The sequence below is a fragment of the Zootoca vivipara genome, chromosome 8 (assembly GCF_965207765.1).
Source record: "Zootoca vivipara chromosome 8, rZooViv2.hap1.1, whole genome shotgun sequence".
NCBI classification, from domain to species: Eukaryota; Metazoa; Chordata; class Lepidosauria; order Squamata; family Lacertidae; genus Zootoca; species Zootoca vivipara.
The window spans coordinates 29,617,662-29,637,146 of record NC_142591.1 but is presented as its reverse complement, the minus strand read 5'-3'; the positions used below and the strand labels follow the sequence as shown (position 1 = coordinate 29,637,146).

General features: G+C 41.3%; 1 protein-coding gene across 3 annotated transcripts in view; it reads right to left on the bottom strand.

The window, feature by feature from the left end:
• CDKAL1 (CDKAL1 threonylcarbamoyladenosine tRNA methylthiotransferase) overlaps positions 1-18,854 on the bottom strand; it is a 250,115-nt gene extending 231,261 nt beyond the window's left edge. Inside the window, exons 1-4 of one of the 3 annotated variants that reach the window (XM_035126314.3) lie at positions 18,790-18,854; positions 17,465-17,499; positions 16,224-16,396; positions 14,680-14,792 (exon numbers count right to left, since the gene is read on the bottom strand). In XM_035126314.3, coding sequence (XP_034982205.1) covers positions 14,680-14,792; positions 16,224-16,393 — 283 coding nt within the window. In that variant the 5' untranslated portion in view covers positions 16,394-16,396; positions 17,465-17,499; positions 18,790-18,854. Of the gene's footprint in view, positions 1-14,679; positions 14,793-16,223; positions 16,397-17,454; positions 17,500-18,789 lie in introns of all 3 variants that reach the window. The other 2 variants (XM_035126316.3, XM_035126315.3) reach the window with 2 other exon arrangements.
• Positions 18,855-19,485: the final 631 nt, after the last annotated feature.

Here is a 19,485-nt window from a genome sequence, read left to right as displayed (position 1 = left end):
GCCATAAATAGAAGATTTACAATTCAAAGGATCCCTCAAAGGCATCAAAGAGAATCTCCCCTTTGATGCAGGGTGAAAAGGGGAGAGAGACTGCGGTTTATGACTGCCCTGCAATAAGAGGTACAGCCTAAGAAAAAACCTTTCCACTCGGGAGCCGGCAGCCCAGACAACCCAGTGAGTTGTCAGGATTTATAAGTCAAATTTTACTTCACTTTGTATTTCTGGACTTTGTGGAATTTCTTTTTTGGCTTAAGTGTTTGTGAAATGTGAGTTCGAACTCTATTGTCAATAAGACTTGAAGAATGCAGCCAGCTTGTTAAAGTGGAGTCGAAAAATAAACTGTGATCATATTCCACCCCACGTGACAAGTTTTGACCTTGGCAGGACTGAAATATGTCAACAAAAAAGTGTTCCCCTGAGTTCCAGCGGTCTGTTTTGACCTTAATGTGGGAAACAAGAATAGAGTTACGTCAAGAGGAGACACGACGGCAAGAGTTACAGGAAAAATTCCAGGAGGTGATGGCGGAATATGATTTTTTAGGAGATGAAGCTTTTGACACTGAAAAAGATGAATGTGAGAATGACAATGATGGGGAAGGAAAAGAAGATGATGAGGATTGTGATGATTCAACACAAAATGAAGCACACCACGAAAAAAATGATGACTCTACTCTACAAAAAGTTGGATGGAGTGCCCTGCTTTTGAGGGGGGCACGATTGGTATCATTGGAACTCCAGAACGCCCACAGGGAAGAAGGAAAAAATATGCAGAGAAGAGAAGAAATTCAGGGGTCCTGTATGGTGGCCTGGATGACAAAAGACTGTAAACAGGGGGTGGGGTGAAGGGAAAGTGATGTTGTGATTAAGGATGGATTAACAGGTTTATAACTGGTCTGCTGATTTTGGAATTTGCTGGATTGGGGGGGGAAGCCGGCAATCGGGGATGTAAGGTTAAATTGAGAATAGTTATAGTTTTAAAAGTGAATGGATTTTGGAAAATGTGAAAATATGGAGGCTTATAGAGGGAGAAAAAACAAAAAATTAGGCACGGGAAGAGAAAATGGGAGTTTGATTTCTCAGTGATTTGAATATTAGATGAAAATGTTAACAATTGATTTATAAGTTGTATAAGATGCAAAGGTGTATTTTTATAAAGTAAGAAACTGTTGCAGATGATAAAAAAGGGATGAAAACCGGGGAAGGGGGGGGAGGGGAAGCCCACAAAATATGGTTTTACAACTATGAATGCAAGAAATTTTTTTTGTTTTGTATTGTTTTTTCTTTTTTCTTTTTTCGCCCTTTCTTTTTTTTTCCCCCTTTTTTCCTATTTCTATTTTTCTCTCTCTTTTTTTTTTTTTTTGGTATGACAATAGATGGTTGGATGGATGTCCTCCTGCGTACTGCCCTGGTTTGCTGGAGCTCTCTGGTGGCAGGGGGGGGCTTTGGGGTCAGGGGAGGGGGGGGAGGACAGAAACCCAAGCATAAAATGGACCATCTCTGACTGTTCACATACATGGGATACTTCTGTGGCAGGGGAGGACCCATGTGGGTGGGTAGGAAGGAGGTGGAAAAGGGGTTTAAGTATGTACCTTTTTTTTGCTTTTTTGTATTTTGTAAAATTAATAAAAAGTATGTCCAAAAAAAACAAAGTATTGGAGCCTCAGCTTCACGATCTGTCCTTCCAGGGAGCACTCAGGGCTGATTTCCTTAAGAATGGATAGGTTTGATCTTCTTGCAGTCCATGGGACTCTCAAGAGTCTCCTCCAGCACCATAATTCAAAAGCATCAATTCTTCGGCGATCAGCCTTCTTTATGGTCCAGCTCTCACTTCCATACATCACTACTGGGAAAACCATAGCTTTAACTATACGGACCTTTGTCGGCAAGGTGATGTCTCTGCTTTTTAAGATGCTGTCTAGGTTTGTCATTGCTTTTCTCCCAAGAAGCAGGCGTCTTTTAATTTCGTGACTGCTGTCACCATCTGCAGTGATCAAGGAGCCCAAGAAGGTAAAATCTCTCACTGCCTCCATTTCTTCCCCTTCTATTTGCCAGGAGGTGATGGGACCAGTGGCCATGATCTTGGTTTTTTTGATGTTGAGCTTCAGACCATATTTTGCGCTCTCCTCTTTCACCCTCATTAAAAGGTTCTTTAATTCCTCCTCGCTTTCTGCCATCAAGGTTGTGTCATCTGCATATCTGAGGTTGTTGATATTTCTTCCGGCAATCTTTTTTAATACGTAGTCATAAAGTAAGCCATGGCAGGATTTTTAAGGTGTTGCGAAATATAATACACCCCCTGAAAATAAGCCATACCCTGTTGCGTTCCTTTAGAGCCTCGGAGAGGCTTGAGACCAGGTGGGAGGGGGTGCATGAATTGAGCGTGTCACCAGGCAACTTGTGCCGCTTTGCAACTGCACAGGCCGGCACGGGTGGTCAGCTCCCCAAATCATTTTGCACAAGAAGAGTCAGGCAGCTCAAACCCCACAGTTTATTAAAAGTCTTTCCACTCACCTTCTTGTGCTTCTACCCTGTTAATGCACAATGAAGAAGTTTGAACTACCCCGAAATATGGAGGGGAGGGAATGCATCTTTCCGCGCCGCTGGGGCGACGGATGGTGGCGGGAGCGCTGCTGGCCCCTTCCGTGCCGCCGGAGCGTCGTGGGCTGCATGGCCCAAAGCTGAGCGGCGGCAGGATTGAGGAAGCGATGCTCCCTGCGACACTGCTGGGCACCGACCCTGCAGGGCGCTTCCTCGATCTGGAGCTTCCTTGATCCGGCGGAAGGAGCCAGCAGTGCTCCCGCCGCCGTCCGTCATCCTGGCAGCGCGGAAGGACCCGCGGACCTCCCGCTGCCGCTCAGCTTCGGGCCATGCAGCCCACGACGCTCCGGCGGCACGGAAGGGACCAACAGCGCTCCTGCTGCCATCCGTCACCCCGGAAGGACCTGCGGACCTCCCACTGCTGCTCAGCTTCGGGACATGCAGGCCAACCAGACCCAGCAGGCCGCCTCCGGGATCCAGCAGCAGCAACGCAGCAGCAGCAGGAGGCGGCTTGCTGCGCGCCCTGAGCCAGCAGGACCCAATAAGGAGGTACCGTACTTATAGTAATTTAACAAAAAAGACACACACACACACCCCCGAAAATAAGCCATAGGTTTATTTTCTTGAGTGAAATAAATATAAGACGGTGTCTTATAATGTGGGAAACACGGTAGTAACCCTGTGCACCAAAATGGATGAAAAGTACAAAAGTACAAAAACACTGAATAAAATAAATAAAGTGTGTTTGTTTTATAGTCAAGCCTGTACAAAAGAGAAAGAGGGGAGCGGCTCCATTTAAACTGCATAGGATTAAATTACTAGAGTTTGAAAAGCTCTAAGTTTTGAAACCAAATTTATAGGGGTAGGTGAGTGATAGGAAGTTCTGGTTCAGGATAGCTCATCAACTAGGGATGATCATTAAAATGTTTCTCGTCATCTATGTGAAGATAGAACTTCACAACAACCATACAGAAATGAGAGAGAATAAAGGGCCATAGGAAAAACTGCACACAGCAATATAATTCGGAGTTGGACACAATGCAATACTAGAAACCTCCAACCCAATAAGGTGTAGTGGAGTACTACAATGAAACTTGATTATGTCACTCCAAATTGGTTGGATAAAGCACAAATGCTTAGTTCCAGTAGTGAACACTCGGACAATTAATGCACCATGAAAAGAACAGCTAATGTGCTGAAAATAATAAAATTGAAGGCTTTGGTGAGCTATTAATTTATTGCTGCACACCAACAATTTCCCCATGCCATATTAGCTCATCCCACCACACAGTATAGATCTGAGTTTTAGCCAACACACATGCAAAAACACCCACCTGGGATTGAGACCACCTGCTGGGTTTTTGCATGATTTATGGCTCTAGCACAACCTCCTTCCAAATGGAGTCAGCTCAAGAAATTTTCCTGCATCTGACTCCTGCTCTCCCTGAACAATTTCTGCACAGCAGCAACTGTACGGACCACATGAGCAGAGCAACACAGGTGCACATGCAATACAGATAGCTGGGGACCGGGTTGGTTGCCACTCTTCCTGCTTGGTTGGTCAAGGGCCTTTCCCAAAAGGTACTGTTTGTGATGCACTGGGATAAGGTGCACTAGCTAACCCAGGCCAGTAACAAGCAAGAGCTGCTGCCACCAGAGTGCTGGCTCAAGAGAGTGCCACCTAACTCTGCCTGATGGTAGGGCTAGCCCTTTTAGGCAGGTAATGTGCCTCTTCAAAGGTGCAGTTGGATCATACAATAAGATGCAAAGATGCAGCAGAAGCCACGCTCGAAGAATGCTGCCTGTTGCATCACTGCATGAATCAATGGATTTGCCTGCTTCTAATCAGGAAATTCAAACAAATCACAAGCCATTTTCCTCCAAGGACAATTTATTCTTATTATCCACTCAAAAACATTTAAGGCTGTAAAAGTAAAGTTTGCCTCTGGATTTAAATCAGAAAAGTATGTTTCAGCTATCATGAGTTAAAGAAGCTATACAAACATAACAGACTTTAAAATGTTATTTGTTCCAAGTATACCCTTGCAAGGAGCTCTAAATGTAGTTCCAAGAAGAATGTTGACATTATTGCTTGAATGATATGGTGTGCAATGGCAGTTTGCCTGAAAGCCAAAGTGAAATATTGTCTCTCCTCAGATACTTATAAACCTGAAGTTCCAAACCAAAATGTCACTCTTATGTTTTCCCAATCTTCTTAATGAGAATATGTTCAGTCTTCCTAGCTTATCTGAACACAATACATGCCTTTATAATCATTTTCACCAAGAAATTATAACATGCATCTAATAGATCTACTTTGGTATCGAATGCTGAAGGAAACAGATTTTTGGCATGGACATTGCTTGGATAGCACTGAGTATGAACAGCTCCAAGCTTCAAGGAAGAGAAGTATTTTTCTGGCAAAAGAAATTCAGACCTTGGGGCTTGAGCCAGGAGTTAAGCAAGTGAATTGTAAGCGAAAAAGTTCTCTCTCCATTAGGGATTTTTCTTTGCTCAATAATAAATGGATCCTCTTCTTTTAAACTTTCCATTTTGAGATGATCCAACACAGCAAACACTAGTAAAACACAAAGTAGAACCAGGGATGGAGCCAAGAAACTAGAAGCTGTGGATTGCAGGCGTTCAAGTTATTAGAAAGTAAGGATATTCTCTAAACATATGGACTCACAGGAAAAAGGTATGCTTCTTTTAAAGCAGAGGTTAGGCAAAAAATTCATCTAGGAAGTGTCTTGAAGTTAAGACTTTTCTATTTTAAAACTGGTTTCTGAAAAGATTATGGGGAGGGGAGGAGTTGCTCCACCAGGAACTGTTCTCATCAACCAGTTTGGGTAATTCAGTGGCTCATGTTGTAATCTAGAAGTGTTTGGAAGCTGACGACCAGTCCAAAGAAGACATGCAGAACTGGACAGTAAATCATTCTTGGAACACTCTGCAAATCCAATTATGGCATGAAAAAATTAACTTCAGCTACAACTAACAAGTCCTAGCAAATGCCTGTGCTTCAATTGCACAGCCTGTGAAAACCTGTAGATTGAAAAAGAACACAGAATGTAACTTTTTATTTTTTCAACTAGGTTCAAGGAATGAAAGTATCTGTCTTTATAGCCTGCATCGCAACTCATCTTCAAAAGGTGAGGCAGAGAACTAATCCATTTTTAAGGAATCTAATTTCTGTACTCTGTATCCATTCTTACAAGAAACATTGTCAGTGGTCATGTATAAGAATACCATATAGCGCTACCCACTGCAATACAAAAATAACCAATGTTTGCAAAAGTTTTAGGGTTTATTATTCTCTTTAATACTGATCTGACTGTGTACTAACATTACCTAACTAAACAGATTTCGAAAGGCTTTAGTTCAAAAACAAACAAACAAACAAACCACTTCTGGCCTATGCCACTTCAAGTTGCAAAAACCAAAAGCACTGTATTACGAATTCAATCCCTAAATCACCTAGCATTAAAGCCAACTCTAACTATCCAGAATTTTAAAATGTACATGGCTCCTGTCAAGACCTTTAAGCTATTTCAAATACCATTAAGACAAATTCATGAAGTCAAGTTTATTGTATGCTGCGTACCTCAGAACCACACAAGTACTTTTAATTTACTTGTGAAGATATTAGCCTCAAAGCAGTGCTGGGGTCACTGCTGAAGAAATAAACAGTATATAATACATCGCTGCTGTAGAAATAAACAGTACATAATACATGCAAAGCTATACAAAATAAATATTATGCAGCATCAAGGACAGTGTCCTTAATTGGGAGACAACATAGGTTCTGCCAAATATTTAGCTCATGATTCCAGAAAGCATGTTGTCTGCTAACTTATCTGTCAATTTGTATCTCCCAAAGTGTAATTTTGAAAAGGGAGGTTGCAGCTGCTGCAAAATAGGACCTTTAATTGTTTCTTTGTCTCTCTATCTCGTAATAGCTTTCCTCATACAGGGAAGCAACTTTCACAACTTGCGTACCTGGAAATGATGAAAAAATATGCCATACCTGGTTGTGAGTTATGGGGTTTTTGGTAAGACGACACACCAAGCCTTTATGGTAAGTGAAACACAACTGTTTGGTACTCCCTATTCCCAGCTTATCAGCAAGAACCACTAGCTAACATGGATCGTAATGAAAAAAACCCGTATACCACTCTGATTGGACAGAGAAAGTCCAATCTAAAGCATGTTGCTAACGTCCTAACACCAGAAAGCTTTATTTGGATACAGACTCTTTTCATGAATGAACGCTTTCGAAGATTGCACATAATACAATGAAGCATCATTACCCAGCCATATTTATATTGAGGACATAGTGCAGGAAACTATATCATTTGGAGTCTCAATGTCCATAATTGTTTCATCCCAGTTTTGATAATAAACTGCCCTAGTAAAACAAAATGCAGATTAATAAGTGGAGAAACTATGCTAATTACCAACACCTCAGATGGCATGACATAATGTGGTCTAAACTTTTGATTATTTATGCAAGAAATTATGTAAAAACAAGGAATTATATCTGCCAGGGTGTTTAGAAAGGCTGAAGGCATGGAATATTGTTTAATTCATAACTGTACAGCAATTTAAATGGAACCTTACTACTGTTTAATAGACGCCACCTGGAAAATATGAAGCAGCCTCAGCAATGTAAAAGGCTGTTCACGAGCTAGATGATTATTTCTCATTTGATCTATTATGTGACAAATACTGAAAATTAAATCTAATAAAACTTAATCTTTTTAACCAAGTGTCAGTGCTTTTTGAAGTCTTCATAAGCAATATCTTCTATAAAGGCCTATTTTAAGTATGGTTAAACAGTGCCATCTTCTGGCAAGTAGTTGTATGATTCCTAGAGAATGAAAAAAAAAATATCTGTGTAGCATAGTCAATGCTCCCAATCTCAGATCCATGGTTAACATCACAAGATAAAAATTATCCCCATAAACCTCAATACAGTCATACCTCGGAAGTCAATCAGAATCCGTTCCGGAACTCCGTTCAACTTTCAAAACATTTGAAAACCAAAATGCAGCTTCTGATTGGATGCAGGAAGCTCCTGCAGCCAATCGGAAACTGCGGAAACCCCATCAGATGTTCGGCTTGCAAAAGAACGTTTGAAAATTGGAACACTCACTTCCGGTTTTTGATCATTCGGGAGCTGGAACGTTCAATTCCTAAGGTGTTCGGGAGCCAAGTACAACTGTAGCGGTTAAATACTATACTGCTGTTATAACCGGTGTGTTAGGGAAGGGGTAAAACCTCTGGTGGGGGACACATCATGCCCCTTCTGGGGTGGTTTGTCCACCTTTGGTCACCACCCTGCACTCAGCTCTCACCTGTGGCTCCTAGAAGCTGTCAGCATGCGACAGCAGCCACAAACTAGGAAGGGCTTCAACTGGCAGGCTAAACCAGGTGAGGGTAGCCAATGGGTCTGAAGGCCTCAATGTCTGTGAGCTAGGGACTTCACCTGCATGCAAAAACAGGCTCCAGTGGATTGAGCAGACAAGGTGAATAGTGCACATGCTAGGGAAGTGAGGGGGAGATGGGGCTCGTCAACCTAGAAAGTTAGCCCATCTAGGAGAAGGAAAACTCTGGTCCTAAACCTCTGCAGCCTTGTGGGATATCTTCAGGAAAAGAAATGGCTAAGGAATAAACTCTACACAGATCAGGAGTGGAGTCCCTAAGACGGTTTGATGGCACCTTGTGCACCTCCTTCCGCAACTCCTGCAATTAAGCTAGTGCCAAACCAGCTTAAAAGTATTGCTCTGCTTTCCTTTGGACCACATCAGCGATACCAAGAGCAGGGTCAGGACCTCCAAACATACACACTGCCCAGGCTTGCACCCCAGGGAGGTCACTTCAATGCTGCTAACCAGCGGTTTGACTTCACCCCAGAGGCACACTCCATTGAGACAGATGGATGCCAACAATATTTAACACTGCTCTTAACTAAGACTTTAGTAGCTGCAAGGCTGGTTAACAGCAATGCCTTGCTGGCACTAACCATAATTAAAATCGGTGACGATTTAGGCCATAATTACCATTTAGAAAAAGTACTGTCTGAATAAGAACAAAAAGAAACACAAACTTTGACCAAAAATAAGTAAGCAGACAAGAAGGTATATAGGATATTGTAATGCTGGAAAAGGATCAGAAAAGGGCAACTAAAATGACCAAGAGGCTAGCGCATTACTACATTTGGAGCTTTTTAGTTTTGAAAAAATGGCAAGTGAAATAGAGGTGATTAAAGCGTACGTTGTGTGGAGAGAGTAGATGGGAAGAAAAAACCCTCTCTTAATACAAGAACCTGGGGATATCTAATGAAGCTGAATGTTGGAAGACTTGAGGCAGACAAAAGTAAGCACCTCTTTACACAGCACACTGTTAAAGTATGGAACTTGCTTCCAAAAAATCAGAAAAAGTCTTGGCTGCTGGCCACAATTGCTATGCATTCCCTCCACTGCCAGAGACAGAATGCTTCTGAATAGAGTTGCTGGGAATCACAAGTGGAGAGAGTACTGTTGTGCCCAGGCCTTGCTCATGAACTTCCCTTAGGCATCCGGTTGGCCACTGTTAGAATAGAATCCTGGACTAGAAAGGCCTTTGGGCCTCATTCAGCAGGGCTATTCTTATTAATCAATATTGCTAGAAGGGCAAAATGGTAGCTGTATGGTATATGGCAGACTGTCATCTACATGCACTCAAAACCTTTCCTGGGAAGTAGGGATCTGTAAGCTATTGTTTATGTCTTTGTAAAGACAAGACAGACTGCTGCAATGCTTTCTAAATTAAACTATCCCTGATATATACTGAGAAACCACAGCTGGCACAAAATACAGTGGACTACTACTTGAGAGGAATGAGACTAACATGATTGTATTACAAGCTTCTCAGCACCAGATCCAATTCAATGCAATAGTTAGTTGCCAGACAGGTATCAGTGATGTAGGCCTGGCATACCCTTCTCGTTACAGGTCCATGTTCCATGCAGATCTAAGGAGAGGAGAGATCTTCCATTTAAATGGAAAGACCAAATAGGGCATGGAGCAGCGATTTTTCATACTTACTAAACAAGATATCATCCAAGACCTACCATAACCTAATTCTGCAGATATTTTATTCTTTATTGACTTTGCTTTGTTTAAACACATTTACTCAGATAGGAATCCCACTACATTCAATAGGATTAACTCCCAATTAAGTGTGCACAAAACTACAGTCAAAACCTAAAACTAACATAGCCCTTTCCAAAGTCGTCGTAATTAAGAATTATGGAATTATGGAATTATGGAATTATGGAATTAAGAATTATGGAAACGGAGAAAAGGCAATTGAAATATTTCACTGGATCTAACATTGTAAATATATGCTTTGCACAAACTGATTACAAATCATCCTATGATTACACTCATAGGATGCTTTGATTTATTTTCCCTTTTTCACCGACAAGTAAATCCTACAAAACCTGCAAAGCAGGATGATGCCACACCATAAATAAGTGACTATTTTAAAAAAGCTGAATGCAATTTAGGATTTCAGTTTAGCAACCACAGTACAGAACAAATGAGCAAGCATGTTTTGCCCCTGAAATCTAGCCAATGAACTTTCAAGGACTGAAGGTCTTAAAAATATATGAGCATCTGTCTTGCATTAAAAAGCAAGCCAAAAAACCTCACTCCTTTATATTGCAATACCTTTTACTAATCAACAGCAATTCACTTTTGGCTGGCTGAAGTCAAAAAGCTATTTATAGTCATCCAAGACAAAGTTGCTCTGCATTGTAAGTAGACCCCGGTGCCAAAGATTTGACATAAAAGACAAATGTCAGTGTCTTCTGCTCAGTGGGAGTCTCTCTCTCTCTCTCTGCTTTTACACAAAATAATGCTTCATTGTGGTAGGGCAGAAATGCCAAAATACTCACAAGCATGCAATTGAGTGCAAAGCTCAAACTGCATTCATCCTATGCTGGCAACTGAAAACTTTAGTCTTTGACAAGCCATCCAAGTCAGCAACAACATTTAACTGACCTTCCAATCTGTGTTCTGCGGGAAAGCAAAAGATTCCAGATATATCCAAGGTGAGTAAGTTAAATGTCAATGAAACAAAGAATGCTGCTTGACAGAAAAATGGGCTTTACCACAACAAATTTGGCAGGCTGCCTTCAAGAACTTATAGCAATTTTCTGCAAATTTAAGTAGCATGTGCACCACCTCAAACAAAAAATATTTCACTTCTGGAGTATTATTCATAACTAATTGGAAACTAGGTTGCTAGAAAAGGGCACAGCAACCCTACAGCGGTTTCAGAAAGAGTCTGTAGTGGAGGAACTACCACTCTCAAAGTCTTACCAAGAATTGTTGTGGCCAGACAAAAGGAATGGTGGTGGATTCAATGTGGGTTTGTTTTTCACCTCACCAGTTTTTCCTTTTAAATTTTTTCCCTCCAACTGTTTGCAATGGGAGAGAAAATTATACCACCATCAAAGCTGGCACAGTCCCCCCCCCCTTCCATTTCAGATATGTGACTGTAATATCTGGCACATCCGAAGTCTACCCTGATCCACACTCCCATTTTGGTCCTACTGCCCTCGGAACACATCAGCAACAGAGGTAGAGGTTTCTGCTACAGCAATGAGAAGGCCTCCAACCTCTGAAAGCGAAGAGGAATGTTCACACTGTACAAAAGCCAGTTAGGTTCCTTTTCTGAGAGCTTAGGATTGCTCCAGGAGAAGATGAGTGTGTGAATTTTGCAACATGCTGAAAATACTAGCACCCCAGTTAATTAAAGTAATCCATTGGAAATATGCATCTAACAAATATATTATGTCAAACTGTAACATCCTGCAGCTCTCAATAATGTAGTTACTATCATCAGTAGCTTTTTCAGAATTTACTACAAATATTTAATATTTGTGGGAAATTTAGAATGAATATAGGAGCCCAAGGATCAATGTAGTTCAGAATTCTATTTCCAATTATAGATGATGTTGTTTAGTAGTTCTACTCATAGAAATGACTTAAACTGACTTATAGACAAAATTGTTAATTGGGCATGAAGGAAAAAACCCTCAACCATTTCCTCTACTCGTTCTACCATGCAGAAGAACACTGCCCCTGAACCTGGCCGTTATATTTAGCTAGCATGGCTGATGCCCACTGATAGATCAGACCTCCTTATGTTTGTCTAATTTCATTTAAAAAACACCTAAACTTGTTTCATCTTGTGGAAGCAAGTTCCATAAAATAAATGTTGAACAAATTTATTATCCATTCTGAATCAACTGCCAATCATTTGTGGTTGTAATGTCAAATTTTAATAATATGAGGAAGAATGCCCCTCCTTATCGCCATAATTTTATAAGCTAATAAATAAGCTAATTTTATACAGTAATATGCTAACCTTCAGTCATCTTTTTTTCTATGCTTATAGTCTTTTCTCCATAGGGAATATACTCCAACACTTCAATCACTTCGGTTAACCTTTTCAGCACTGTAGCCAGATGTACAATTTCTTTTTAAGGTGCAGAAATTAAATCAAATGTGACTGTACAATGGACTTGCATATGAGATTATATGAGGCATTTCATTTTCAAGCCCTTTTCAATTATGCCCAGCATGGAATTTATTTTCTTCAGCACTACAGTTTAGTCACTTACTAAATGGTTTCATTGAGCTAGCCACCATGACCCCAAGAGTTATTTTCCTTGGGTGTCACCAACAATTTAAATCCTATTACCATATGTGAAGTTAGGATTCTTTTGTCCTAGTGTGCATCATGTTTCAACTGTTTACAAGGTGTTTCATTTGCCATTTTGTTGCCCCCAAACCTCCGAAGCTATATGTCACATACAGTGGTACCTCGGGTCAAGAACTTAATTCATTCTGGAGGTCCGTTCTTAACATGAAACTGTTCTTAACCTGAGGTACCACTTTAGCTAATGGGGCCTCCCACTGCCGCCACCACGCGATTTCTGTTCTCACCCTGAAGCAAAGGTACTATTCCTGGCTTAGCAGAGTCTGTAACCTGAAGCGTCTGTAACCTGAAATGTCTGTAACCTAAGGTACCACTGTACTACAAAAGATGTGGGTCTTTAAATTGTCCTTATTAAAAGGGCAGGAAGAGTAGTGACATACTTAGGAAACTACCATTTGAAAGTAAGTATTATGCATCCAAGTTTCTAGGTGCAACTCCCTTTTAAAAAATTGCAGTCTACCTGAACAGAAAATATAATTTGAAGCTTACAAGTATACATAAAGCCTAGTTTTATGATTTTGCAACACCAACACTAACCCAAATCAACCAAAATTATCCATTACTAAACAGTCATTTAAGGGTTTTGAGGTCAATCCTGTTATAGCCACAAGAAATTCAGGATGTCAGCAAACAAGAGAAACGGGAAAGTCCCATATATTAAGAGTATGGAAATAAATTGCTACAAATTATGCCTAACTCAAAATATTGAAATCAATATCTTAACTATCACTTTAAAATTATTAGAGCATGCAAGACATGCATGTTTACATTTTGGGAACACAGCTAGTAAAAAAAACAACCCACAAAGATGTTAGCCGATACTGCCACCTAGGGCATGCTAAAGGTAAGTACAATTTAACGTCTATAGAATGCCAGATATAAGTGGGGAGGAGATAAGAAACTGAGCAATAAACATTAAAGGTTATCAAAGGCTTTATGATCAGTGGTATTTTTAAAGCAGAACACTTCCACAAAATAATTTCTGAGTCAATGCCTACTTGGGCATTAACAGTTCCAACATAAAGCAACAGAGAGGAAGGAAGAGGTGCCACACCAACTAGAACCTCCGCTTCCCAATGTCTGAATGTGCCAGGGAGCCAACTTGGGCCCCAGGTTATGGGTGCCTCATGACGTCACATGCGCCCCCAGCCTCAGAACCTGACTTCTTGTGCTACCGGAAGTCGGGTTCCAAGGTCTCAGAAGGCCATGGACAGCATCTCTGAGGTCCTGCAAGGCCTCGGAGATGCTGTCTGAGGCCTTCCGAGACCTCGGAAGTTGTGTGTGGGGCCCTGTAGTCTGGGTGCTGAGCACCTACAACCATTTTTTTGTGAGTGTTTGGATACCCTGAGCCCCCTGTAGTTGGCGCCCCTAGAATGTCCCTTGTGAAAGCTTGCAGGGATGAAGACTTTGTATGTGCAGGGTATGCACAAAAATGGAATACTGATTGTGTGGAGTTCCAGGTTGCATGAAAGCCTTTATGCATACCCAGGCACACACAATGGCTCCCTCCCTGTAGATATTTGTGCTATGTGCTAAGATGCCAAGGAACAGGGTTAATCACTGTATGCAATGTCAGGAGCATGACTACTCAGCACAGCCCCACACCTTGTTCCTGCATTGCTTATATTGGAACTATCATTGGAACTTTATAGAGTTCAAGGCTCACCATTTCTGAAGGGATATCTAATGAAGTGTTCCACATTTCTACAAAGCCTTACAAATAAGCCTGACAAAGCCCAGATCCTGATGTGATACCTAGGTCTGTTAATGAACTAGAAACCAGTTCCCCATACTCAGCTTGCTGCAAACCATGATCAGAAGCTTTACATTTCCCCCATTCACACAAAAGGGAATAATCAGCAAACATGGGTGTTTGTGAGACCAAGTCCCACCATAACACTACATTTATTATGCCTTGTCAGATAATAGTAGGAATTTCAAAGTTTTCTTGGAATCTCATTATTCATTTTTTAAACATCCCCTTTAGCTGTAAAGATAATGTAATTAAATCTGTACTGAAGATTATAAAATGAGCCTTTTTTACTAGTATATTTGATGGGAGCTTTCTCTTGCTTAGGCGATATACAATTACAGTATAGTTATAAGTTCTGTCAGACCCAGTTTTACTACAGGAGAAAAACTAGATAATCTTCAAGTCTTTCCAATTTCGCATGTCTACAATAATAAGAATTTCCTCAAAGGCCTGGATTTATGCTACTAGAAAAAGCCACCCTACAGCAAATGAAAGTCAACTCTGTTCATTTTGCAGATATTGGGTAATAGTAAATAATATTAAGACACTAGAAAGCATGGCAGCATATTCAAGCTCCTATATAATCCTGAGCTCAAATGTGTCAAGCTGATTACCTGTAATTCTGTATCCATATGCAGCCAGTTGTCCAGCCATGTATTCTCCATCTGAACTATTATGAGAACATCCCCATGTGCGTATCCAAATTTTCTGTACACCAGGAATGACACTGTCAAAGAAAAAGGTAAGGAAAATAGGTAAGAACATTCATTTCATCCACATCAGAAAACAAACCTTTGGCCGTTATATATTATTATAAAATTATATTATATATATTATAAAATACTACCACTTAGGATCTGTATAAGGCTATGATGACCAGTGCTCACAATATCCTTTGGCAAAGAAATTACTGTAAATGTATGATTTGCTGAATGTTTGTGTGCATTGCACAAAGTGAAAATATTAAGCATAGGCTTTTGATCCAATAGTGACAAATTGATAAGCATGGGAAAGAAGATGGACAAGGATTTTATTCCTGAAATGCTTGAGAAAAGAGTTAAATCATAAAATGTTAACAGAAGAAGCTATCCAGGCTAAGGTAGGAGCACAGCTAAAGGGATACAAAGATATTGTTACAAGTACTTTGCTCCCATCCTTCTATATAAAATACCAAGACTGAATAACAGACTCAAAAGGCAAAGCAATGCTACAGTCACATTTCTTCCAAAGGTAGAAAACATCAGATCCACTGTAGTAATGGTTGTGGAGTGTTTGCAACATCCTCCCACTGGAGTCACTGGGAGATTAAGTGCCAGACCCTCTTCTGCTGTTCATGCAATCAGGGAGGTTAGGAATCATCACAAACACTCTCTTCCCCTGTGCTGCTCCATTTTCAGGCAGAACTCTGCTGGTGGAGCAGTCAGCCAGCAGAGCTTTTCTGCAGTACCCAATGGCATTTCTGCAGGTGTGTTTTCATCTGGTGCTCTCTGTCTCATCACAGGACCCCCCAAACTCATGAACAAGTAACATGGGATTGTACAAGTCATAATATTTTTAATACGATTTAGAATAAGCATTAAAACACATCACAGCTAAAACAATAAACAGTAGCAATTACATGTTGGAGGAGTGCAACTTTGGGGGTGAAGTCAAACCACCAACCTTCTGGTTAACAGCCAAACATACTGACTCACTGCGCCACAGGAGGGCTCATGCTCTCTGTAAGAGGATAACTCACCACCATTTAGTGTAAGATTCCTATCTACACAAGAACATTAACAAAAGCCCTGCTGGATCAGTCATGGTCTGGCATCCTGTTCTCACAGTGGCTAACATGAAGACTATGAGAAGTCGGCAACAAAGGAAGCATAATTTAGCTTTATACTCACAGACCCATTTTTCTCACATACAAAGGACAAATGTCCTGTTTCTTTAAATGAATGAGGTTAGAAAGAGAACTCACTATATTAAAACAGGATCAACCTACTATACACTGTAGTGCAGTCTGTGTAGTAAAATATTATTTTAAGTTATTAATATGTTCAACAAGAGTAAGACATAAAGTTTTCAGGTTCTTTCAAGTGTAAATCATTTAATCAGTACAAGTGCTGGTGTTTTCTATCTCTCCACTTAGGACTGGCAAAAAAAAAAAACATACCTGTCACTTGGGGGATCATCATAATCTGCCTCTACATTTTTTTGTGAATGGCGTTTCCGCACTTTAGGAATAACATTTTTTCTCCTGAACTGCAGGTCTTGCGGCTTTGGGTCTTGCTCTGAGATGATATCTTCAATGTCTCCAAGAAGGGAATCACAGACAGCAGGCATTTTCTACGAAGATTGAAGTACACAGTGTAAGATCAAGAACTCAAAAAGCATACATAATATTTTACACAGCAAGTATTAAAAACAATTCCTCATGTCTTTTTAATAATACAGCAACACAACTAGACTAATTTATTTATAAAACTGTTAACCCAATATTCATTAATATACTTATATGTCGTTAGAGACCACACAGGTAGAAAAAAATGACCCAAGAATAATGCATTTTAAACAGCAGCGCTGAATCAAGCTGGGCATCTGAGTTTTAAATAAGAGTCAATATGACTGATATCTCCACATATGTTGATGAAAGCTTATCTCATGGGTTGCCAACACTGCATCCACAGGCACACATGCGCCAACAGATGCCTTCTCTGTTGCTCACAGGCTCCACTCCCTGCCCCAGCCAAAATTAAGTTTGAAAGAAACATTCTACTTTAGTCAAGTAGGTTGTGAAGCATGTTTATTTGTGATGTGTGCGTGCGGTGGCCCTTTTCCTGGTTACAAACTTGCCCATTGGGCCAAAGTGGTTGGTGACACCTGGCTTATCTAACGCCAGAAATAAGGTACCTGCCAGCATTATAACCAGTACATGTTTTAAGTAATATCTTAATTCACTACACAAGACAGTTCAGCAATGCCCTACAAACATTCCATGTGCCTTTTATCAGTTTATAACAATGGATAATAATAGATTAGCTAAATATTTTGCCAGGAATCTTAGACCCTTTGAAATTTATCTAGTTATGGGTCTTCAGTACACACATCCCTAGGTAGATGAAGTACTGAGCTCACAAACAGGTGCTACACATGAGGTTCCCATTCTACTCAGTGTCTATATACACACAACTGAATCTGAAGTTTGCTGATAATGCTAATTAGCTTCTCAGAAGATGTACCGTAACAGATATTTCTGCTTTGTATTATGGCTCATTATCTTAAAGAGCTAAACACCCAGTATAAACAGGTGCATGCATCTTGTTCCCCAGCTGTATACCCACTATAGTTCTTAGCAAGTTAAACTATAACCCAGCAACACTAAATAGCTTATTGTAACACCGTACCTTAACTTACTATTTTATCTTTGGAGCTCCAACATTTTTTTTATCCTAAAAAAATCAAAAGGTTTTCAGTCATAATTAAATACTTTCTAGAAATCACCAAGGTTGAGGCAAATTGTTATGTTTCTACAGGTACCTAATAAATGATTCAAAATGCCTAAGTCATGGTTCCATCCAATGATATTTCATATATGTATACAGACGCAACAGATTCTACTTTGAAGAAAAGTGGGAATGAGCCTTGGGATTGCATATTCCTTCCACCATTTTCCTTAGTTTGGGGGGAAATGAATGAAAGAACTAGTGGAAGAACCTGCCTTTCTGCAACTTATTTCCTCCATGCTGGTATTCCTTCCTAATGCCATCCAACCAGCAGATGCAGGAATACACTGTAGTCTTATGCACATCACCCAAGAATGAGTGAATAAATTAAGAGTATTTTGAATTTCTCAATAGTGTATTATAACATGTTCCCCCCCCCCCTGAGGTTTGGATTCATGTAAGTGTGAGCGTGTGTATGTGTGTGTTCATTTTCATCTTCAGCTAGCAATTTAATAATAAATGAAACATATTTCTTAAGAAGCCTGACTGCTAACTTGCATATCCAAGTTCAAGGCCTTTCTACTGGCTGATACAGATATGAATATGATGGAAACTCGTTTTTCAAAACCTTTTTTTTTAGAAATGTAAACCTTTCCATGGGGAGGGGGGGACCCACAACATCTTGTCGTGGAAAACCTTACATCCCACAACACTGCTGGGTGCCCGCTTCCCTCGCTAGAAAACGGCCCGCTTCGCACACCAGCTGCGTCCTAGCTTTTCCTAGGGGCCACAAAAGGCCCCCTGGATCAGACACGCAACTCACTCACTCTCGCCTACTGTCGTCTTCACACGTTTGTGCCTCGAACCCCAACAGCTTAAGTAAAACTCTATGGCGGACCCCGCAGTCCCGGCGAAAGCCCTTAGCCGCCCTCCATGCTCTGGCTTCTTTCCCTGGGCAAAGCTGCGAAGAGGTTGTACCGAGAGAACCGGGTCGGGGGGGTCGCAACCCCGAGAGAGACGGCATTCGTGGCGGGGGGGGGGAGAAGAGGGAGGTGGGCCGCGCTGCCGGGAAGAGAAACGGCTCGTGCCTGAAGGCGACGCGCCACGTGAAAGCTGAGAGGGAGAAGGAGGAGGAGGAGAAGGGGCCATATGGGCCCATCCTGACCGCCGCGCCCCCACTGCACGCTGCGGGCCAAGCAACGGGCCGCTTTCACGGCGGGAAGCCGTTACTTAGCCCGCTCACCCACCCCACCCGTCGACCGGCAGCGGCAGCAACAACAATAACGAAAAGTTCACCTGCGGAACCTGACGCGCGTCTCGCTTCACATGGACGACGCCATGATGAAACCCCGCCCCTCTACGCAGCTAAACGGGAGGTGGGGGACTACGACGGCCTTTCGATGGCGTCCGGAAAAGGACAAATTTAGGCCGTTGGCAGCTTCGCGCAACGGAGAGAGAGGAAGGACCTGGGAAATTCACCTAAGTGTGTGATTGGCTCCCGATATAGAATCGCGGTCTGATTGGACGGGGAGAGCCAAGAAGGGTCCCGCCTTTCCCGTCACAAATTCTGGAGCAGTTTGAAGATTAAATTCATCCCTTGTCTGCAGGAGTACGTGTCGCTGTCCCGTCCTAAACAAACACACACGTCAACTGAAGCATGCCGTTAAATAGTAATTCAAAGGAACAGGTGGGAAATCGCTTATTTAGGTTTGAAGTAGAAACCTTGCTGCGCCTGTTTTGTTGGAAGTGAGTTGCACTAGACTAGAGTAAGTGGACTTCCCTCTGGTCGGGCTGTTACCGCCCCAAAACGCTCTACAAATATATTGGCCAAAACATAATTAAAATTGCCATTCAACACGTAGGTTGTTTAGTACATTAGGAAGCCACATGCGATAAAACAGGTCAAGCAGCAGCTAGAGTACAGGTGACAGAAGTCCTGATGTGAAGACAGAAAACATGGTAGAGCACGTAATTGTGTCTACTGCCTGCTAA